Below are 8,842 nucleotides of genomic sequence, written 5' to 3' on the forward strand. Positions count from 1 at the left end.
TTTTTCCAGAGTTCAATTCTGAATGTTTGTAATTTTGATATAAAATTGTGCTATTAGTGTCTATGATCTCCTGTAGATACATCTTACATTAATGATTATTTTTACATCAATAATACAAACAATAACACATATAGTTTTCATATACAAGAAAATAATAAATTAAAAATTGAAGACAGTAACATATTTCTCGGGTGCTTGTGCAAAAGCTGTTAAGTGAAGAAAAGAAAAAAAAAAGTTTTTCAAAAAATTGAATTAAAATTCTAAGTATATAGGCAACTTCATGAGATACCTCAGAATACACAAGTTTATAACTTCTGTACAAATTTGAATTTGACTCAGCACCTTATACACACTTGTAGAGAGTTTTTATCTCTTTCCAGTGTTGATTAACTAGAAGTTGCTTGCTAATGGAGATTTTAATACCATTTGCACAAGCACTTGGGGTTTGGTTTACATTACTATTATTATACTTAATTTGCGAATGAGCTCAAATCTGCCAGTGAGCTAAAATTTGCGCTACGTTGAGAGGCAACTGAAGTTTTCTCTTAATTTATTTTAGGTTTTTTCGTATGAGTTACAACTTATTATATTTTATAAAGAATTAAAAATCCAAAAACTGGTTCAGCGATTTCTCCTTCTCAAATGTTTTGTAAAGAATCCATCACCGATTCATCCCAAATTAATTTTAGTGGCTCATATCATAACTCAATGAAAGTTAGTCGCTACAGAAACGACAATGGCCTTGGTCACAAACTGATTCCAAACAAAAAGAAGTCCATTTTGATCAAGTTCTCAATCTTAGGAATTGATTTAAACAGCAGGAAAAGTTGAATTGTTGTCTTACTACACCGTTGCATACACAATTGTACTTTTACTAAAAGCTTTAGAAACTATGGATTTGGATCCATCAACAGGTCTTAGACAGGCTAATTATAAGTATTAACATTGATTATTTGGAGGTAGGGGGAATAAATTCCTTTTAGAGCACTGAAATCCACGCTGGATCTATCTACGATCGTACTCAACTGAATTACCAGTACTTTTACAGTACTATTTTCATTCCCGTGTATTGAACGCCCTCGGAAGAAATTGTCTGAAATCACCACTGCATATTAGCATTCAGAATGACAGGAACTCTAAAAGCAGAACTAGAAATGTATAGTACCCATATGGCTCGTTCCATGTGTTTTGGTGATTCGACTTTTTTGTTAGGGTGAGCCGTAAAAATTCATTTTTTAAAGTCGTAATACAGTGGAAAAGTTGCAAATTGGGGAGACTAAAAAGGCATAATAATAAAAAATAAAATCAGTTTATATGTTCTGGTCTCGCATGTGTTCTAAAGTTTACCGAAACTTGAAAAAAAAAACATTTTTACGATAATTTTTAACATTTGTATATTAGCCTTCTCCTAAATGTATTAGAACCACATAAAATAATGTTTAAATATTATTTAAATCCAACAACACCTTCCGGTTACACATTGCCTTCAAAGTTAATGAAATTTTGGAAAATAATTTGCAAGTAAAGGTAGATCGTAATTCAAGGGAAAAAAATACTAAAAACTTCCAAGTATTTTTTTTGGGGGGGGGTCTTTATTGAATACAAGTTTAAATATTTAAAACCTAATTATTTTAAACCATTTGTAAAACAAAAAATATAGTAGAAATGTGATTCTTTTTTTCAAATTTCGGCAAACTTTAAAGCGCATATGCGACCGAAAGATATAAACCTATTTAATTTTTGTTTTTATTTTTACTCCTTTTTAGTCTCTCCCCAATTAGAAACTTTTTTGTGGTACTATGACTTGAAAAAGAAACAAATCTACCCACCTTACTTGGCAGTGTTTATATTACTTTTTTGAGCAGTAATTTCAAGCTGAAGAGTCTTTAATATCACAGTTTACTGCTTTCCTTCACAACAACCACCTTTCACAGCCTCCTCTCCTTTCCTCATTGCGTTGCTCTCTGATTTCCCCAGATTGTAATAGGCCCATTTAGAAAAAAACTCTCTTAGATTGTACCCACATATTTACGGTTGTGTATAATTACCTGTATTATACGTATACTTAACAATGTAGGAGGTGTGTTCGAAAAGTATTGAACCTTATTTTTTCCCGCGTGAAACAACGAAGCGCGGGAAACTTTCTTCAGTATAGGCAGAGAACGAGTGAAGATGTGTAGTGAGCGGTAGAGAGAGAGAAAAAAACAGAAAAACTTGAGCAGCGATGTTGCATCAAATTTTTCCAAATGCTTGGTGATACCCAAGGGGAAAACATGTGTCTTTAGGCTCCCTGCTCATCCGATATGGCTCCATGCGACGCCACTAAATATAACCCGATTTGAGTCAAGAAAAGACATCATACGACCGCCCAGGGCTGCTTACCACTCCGAAAACTGCGTTCCAGAAGTGTTTCCAACAATGGCGGAAACGCTGGGAGAAGTGTGTGCATTACTAAGGAGACTACTTTGAAGGAGATTAATGTTTCGGATTTCCAAATCAATAAATGCATTTTTGCCAATCGAAGGTTCGATACTTTTTCAACTCACCTCCTATGTTTCCTAGAACTGAAAAGAAAGAACATTATTATAAAGGCATTATGAAGAAACATGCATCATAATTGAAATCAAATTAAGAGCAAAGTACTTATTTAAATGTTCATATGTTTAATTATTTGATGATTTATATTAAACGATTATGTAGAACATAAATATGAAAAACACATAGACCTGTACATTCTGGAAATTATAGCTTTATTGCAAATAGTGTAATACAAAATCTGGATGATTGTGTCAAGCATCAATAAAAAGTAAGGCACAAACTTCTATTTATGAAAGTACAATATACTTAGATATAAAATGATCTGATTTGAATACATATTAAATATCGTTCTTTACTTTAAAGACTTCACTAAATATACGATCCTCATTTCAAAGAGAAATTTAGCAATACAAAATTAGGAGTCTGTGATGCAAACATTTGTTCTCCAGGAAAATAACTGAATATTATTATTTAAAGTTATTTCCGTTAACACAATAATTCCAAGTAAGCATAACAAATCGTTGCATAAACTGGTATTTAAGAATATCTATATAAGATGTTTAATACTAATAAGCAAATATTTAAAATGTTAATTGAAATTACTATATAAGATGTTACTTAGGAAGTGAACATATTAGGTGTTAATTAACCTCTATACGAGCGTTCAATTAAAGATCACACATAAACTATTAGTTTGGAAATGATATAATTTGTTCATTAAAATGAATATTAGAAAAGCAATACATTTTAAAACTTCTAAATAGATTCTCAAGAAATCGTTTTGTTGTTTTCCATTATAGGCCTCCTGCTCGCTATTTGTTGTTATCGAGACTACGAATACTTTATTTGGGACCAACATTATAGCCGATAATTCTAAAGTGAATTCCTCGCTAATTGTTTCATGTATGTTATCACGGAGCAGAAGGAGCAAAATGTATTCTTCTTATACGAAGGATTCAGCAGGATCGCGGGAATGGCGACGATTGATGCAACGAAACGGTATTCCCAAATATGTAGCACGAGCAACCTTCCAATACCAAAGAAAAATGGAAAATATCAGGTAAATGCTACTGATCATGAACAGTGCAAGGAACAAAATCCGAAGTCCAATGCATATGTCCTTATAAATGTCGTTTATATATGCAGTACACATGTATGCGGCAGACACATTTCCAGCCGTTAATGTACATTTCATCACTGATGGGAAAAATGTATACGTAGAGTCTTGTGTATCAGTAATAGAGCAATTAGTAGTGCAGTTGCTTGCATCCGATTCATCCTTTGTTAAGAAGACATTTATAATTAAGAGGTTGGCTAAAGCTGTGGATATATAGTATATTTGAAAAATCAAAACCACGGACCTGTTGAATCTAAATTTGCTAATGTTGTCAACAACTTCTTTGGAAACATCATTCATCTTGCCGCTGGACATAGGAATGTGTTTGACGCGGTTCATAAATTGAGAGAGTATGTTGTTTCTCCATGCTTTCCATGCAATGTATGGATAAGAAAATACAAGTGCCTGAGCCAGAAAGATATACGGCAACCATTTGAAGAGGTAGATGTTGCTAGGTGTATCTCCGACATCGTGGACTCCAAGTATCTTAGCACTGATGCTGGAAATTCCGAATCCGGGATACGGTAAAGCGGATAGTGCTTCGAGCGAGCAAACGTTGTCTACCACTTCTTTTGGAAAGTCAGTATCTCCATCGCACTTAATGCCGTATCCCAGGGAGACGAGGACAAGAGGTACAATGGCAACAAAGCAGAGCACTCGGCACGTAAGACGGTAGTGCAAACGGTAGGAAACATCATCGGTGATCGTCTCAGTCAGAAACGGAAGAATGGAATTGTCGACTCCCTCTTGATAACTCATGGCCAATTATTATCGATCTGTAAACAAAAAAGAAACACATAGTTTTAAAAACAAGTTATTATTTAAGAATATGTATATAAAGGGAAGAAATGTCATACATTAGAATATATTAAACTTAAATATGTATACATATTTGAAATTAGATTGAGCGTTGAGTAGTATTGTTTCATATTATCCGGAAAACTTTTTCATCCGTTGGAATAACTATAGAGCTATATAGGGAATGACGATATTTTCTTTACATATTAGGGTTTGCTCCACGTGTTCGTATATGTCTCCGTCAGGTTTTGTTTGCCCAGAAAGCCTTATTTTTTTTTCATTATAGACCCGATCACTTCTATTTGCTCCACCCAGCGTTAATGATATTTCTGTGTTTTTCTGGCATGCCCATGTCCGTGTTTGTGTCATGACCATGTCCGACTGGTTTTGTTTGCCTCGATAGCCTTGTTTTTTCTTTGTAGACCAAACCACTTGTTTGCTTCATACAGTGTTAATGACATGTTCGTATCCGTGTTTGTGGTATGTCCGTGTTTGGTTGGTTCTGACAGCCCCGTCGCGGGGTTTTCCTTTATAGACTTCCACTCGCTTTGTATGATTGTCCGACTAGTCCTGCTGCGCCACGCGCTAATGGTATTTTCCTGTTCTTTGGTTATTGTATACTTTAGCTCAGGTAAGAAGAGAAAATTATTACATACGTTTTCACTTATCCTTTGATGACACGCCCGCTACTTTGGTGATCCTTATTTTCCTGGTTGTTTATTGTCGCCCGCTGGTTCATTGATGTTGAAATCTTCTTTATGACGTAGTAGAACTTGCTACCTGAACCGAAATCGAAGAAATGTTGCGATGGCGCAATTAAAATTTATGGTTTTTAGGGTTTACTTATAACCTCGGTTGAGTATTTTGATTCAGATCACTACTGAATTTAATAAATAATAATAAATCGCGTGAATATATGAATTTTATAATGTAATTTTAAGAAAAGTATAAATATTGGGTATTATTTAGTGAAGAATTTTCTTTTAAAAAAAGTAAGAAAACTACATTATTGCAATATGGATATTTCTATGATACGTGTCAGACATACGGAAACTACCCGGAACTACATAAGTTTACAAGCTGACGTTTGCATGCTGGTACTTGTATGTCGCTTTCTTTTAACGGAAACATGGGTTATTTGACACTGATTGCGAACATAGCGTTTGATTGTAGGATATTTGCTGCTCCTTGCAAGTTTGAACTACGTTCTTTATACGCAGCAATTTACATTGCTAATATAGTCTGTATTGGAATTTCAGTTTATTTCCATTTATTATTATTATTATCATTATCATTATTATTATTATTATTATTATTATTATTATTATTATTATTATTATTATTATTATTCGAATTATGAACATAGGTATTAACTTACGCATATAGAATTGGAATTTGGGCTATCTGTGTTACTAGTTCGTTGTGACATTTACTATCTGTCATATATGTGGCTAGCAGAGAGTTAGGTTTTGTATGTATACTTATTTTTTCTATTTAGTATACAAAGAATAGAGATGCAAAAACGCCGGCTTTTTTGAATCAATGTTTTTTTTTACATAAAAAGCCGGCGTTTTTGGGAAAAAAACGAGAATTTTGGAAATTTTGGCATTTTTCATTTTCATGACTTTTCTATCTAAATAGCTTTCTTATAGTATATTCTATAGTTAGATAAGAATTCCATGACCTAAATGCCACATTTACCTCTGTAATTCATTATCAAGATGGATGGAGCACATGTTTTACGAATTAAAGCTAACATGAAGAATGTAGTATTTGAGAGAAATTTTACAGGCTATTTAACTTTATTTTAACTTTTGAGTTTTCGACATTTTTTTCTTCTCTAGATCATTTTAGTTTGTCATCCGTGTTTCATTTCTAAGAGCTTAGTACTCTAGCTTCTTGCACAAAAGTTAAACTTACGTTTTTCTATATATATTTGTTAAAGCATACGTTTTTCAATATGTCCGTCAAACCGTACTTCCACATCTCTGTTATACTGTAGTTGTACAATGATTTAGCAATAATTTTCCGGATATTACCTTTAATACCAATTTATACAAATAATCAGTAGCGGATTTAGAAAAGTACTTTGGGAAGGGTTTTTCTGATTGTTTCGTTTTCAAAAAAGTCCTAATTTATTTGGGAGGTGCTTGAAGTTTTTGATTACAGGCATAACTAATACTTCGTTTCGTTTACATGTTTAGCAATAATCTTCCGGATACAACCTTGAAGATCATTTTATACTGAGAATCAGTGGCGAATTTAGAAAAGTGTTTTGGGAGTGTTTTTTCTTTCTAATGTTTAGTTTTTCTAAACATTCGTAATTTTTATTTGACGGGAGCTTAAAGTTTATGAGTAAAGGCATAACTAATAGATATTTCATTCGTTTTAGACATTCCGCAACTTTGGGGAACAGGCTTCAGTCCGAAAGACCGACCCCCTAACCTTCGCAAAACCGTCACTGCTGATAATTAGTAATAATAACGATTTAAAAAAAATAAGAAAGGAAATCGGCCAACTCCTGCACTCCTAGTCGGCCAGTACGCTCACTATTTCTACATTCACAGATGGAATGAAGAAAAGCTTTGTCAGAATGATCGAATGCTGTGTTGAATCCCGGACTTCCCGATAGAAGCGCAAAAGCTAACCACTCAGTCATGTTTGTTGTGCAGTTGTATTTAGTTTAAATATATTTCGTAGTCCATTTTTTTGGTAAGGGGGGGAGTTCCGTAATGATATGTTGAATCCCTCTTGTTAAAAATTCAGAAAACTTGAGGATTGGGTAAACCGTGATGGTGGTTATATAAAACTTAACTGTAGAATTTCAAGAATATACAGAACCAAAAGCTCTAGATGTGCAGCCTTTAAGTGTATCATATAAATCTAAGTATTTCTCTTATGTATTATTTTAATTTTATTTTGTTTCAAAAAGAGGGTATGGAATATTTTGAAGTAAAAATACTACATACAATTTTGCTACTTATTTGTATATTTTTTTAAAAGAAGTTTTTACTTTTAGGGTTGGCTCGTTTACACCAGCTGTTTTTTAATGGTTTAAACCAATAATAATAATAATAATAATAATAATAATAATAATAATAATAATAATAATAATAATAATAATAATAATAAGAAGAAGAAGAAGAAGAAGAAGAAGAAGAAAAAGAAAAAATGCGAATTGTGTGAACTTCATGGTGACATTTCCACATGTCAAACCATCTGCATTAGTCTTATTTCCTTTTCACCTTTTAATCAAGGTGTCCCATGTTCAATTCTCGGTCGAACCACAACCCTTCTTTCATGTGTAAACCAAGTAGCGGTTCGGATGTCACTTTAAGCGAAAGTCTTCTCCTTGATAACCTCGGTATTACGTAAGGATGTTAAGCCTAAACATACGAAACGAAACCAAATTATATATTTCTGCATACCTGTTGTTTTATAAAGAAGCCAAGGTTGCTTAAATATATTAATTAATAGAAATTGGCAAAATTTATCGATTGCCTACGTAGCTTCCAACATTAGCGTGGATTGGACTTTCAATGATATCTACATACTAACTAACTAACTAGACTAACTCTGTGGCCTATGGAATCCGAAGGTTCAATGCCGCGTTCACAAAAAGCTCTCCACTGACTTCTATCCTTAGATAACTGCATCCAGTTCCTACTTTGTATTCCAATCTCTGCGAGATCCATCTTAATATTGTCCTCCCATCTGCGCCTAGGTTTTTCTAATGGTCGTTTTCCGATTGGTCTTCCAGTCAAGACATTGAAAGCGTTTCTATTTTCTTCTATTCTAGCTACATGACCCGCCCACCTAAGCCTCCTAGACTTCACGACCCTAACAATGTTGGGTAAACCATATAAATTATGTAGTTCCTCGTTATGAAGTTTCCGCCATTCCCCATTCCCGTTCCTCTTGGGTCCGAATATTCGTCTCAGGATCTTGTTCTCAAATACTTTCAGTTTATGTTCTTCCCTCAGAGTAAGTGACCATGTTTCGCAGCCATACAGAACAACAGGCATGATTATCGTTTTGTATATTTTAAGCTTCAAATTCCTCGAAAGAATTCGCGACGACAAGAGATTTTGAACCGAATAGTAACACGAATTCCCTGCTTTTAGTCTACATTTAATTTCTCCGTGAATATGATTTTCCTCTGTTAATATTGATCCTAGATATTTGAAACTATCCACTTTATCAAAAGTATTATTTAATATTTTAACGCATCCATAATTTGCTGTGTTCCGGTACAGACTAATTTGTAATTTAATACCTCAGTTTTAGTGTACTGATTATAATACGTTGAGCTTTAAATTTTACATGGAAAGCAATAACAGGATTTTCCCGTTATTGTTTTACATTTAAAATAATGACGGGATTTTCCCG

General features: G+C 33.5%; 1 protein-coding gene across 1 annotated transcript in view; it reads left to right on the plus strand.

Annotated features, from left to right (window-relative positions):
• Positions 1 to 4,100: 4,100 nt before the first annotated feature.
• LOC145674002 (uncharacterized) overlaps positions 4,101 to 8,842 on the plus strand; it is an 18,880-nt gene continuing 14,138 nt past the window's right edge. The window contains exon 1 of the mRNA XM_081743827.1: positions 4,101 to 4,319. Within this exon, the coding sequence (XP_081599953.1) occupies positions 4,101 to 4,319 (219 nt within the window). The remainder of the gene's footprint in view (positions 4,320 to 8,842) is intronic.

This window comes from Thermobia domestica, chromosome 17, assembly GCF_964235325.1.
Source record: "Thermobia domestica chromosome 17, izTheDome1.hap1.1, whole genome shotgun sequence".
Lineage (NCBI taxonomy): Eukaryota > Metazoa > Arthropoda > Insecta > Zygentoma > Lepismatidae > Thermobia > Thermobia domestica.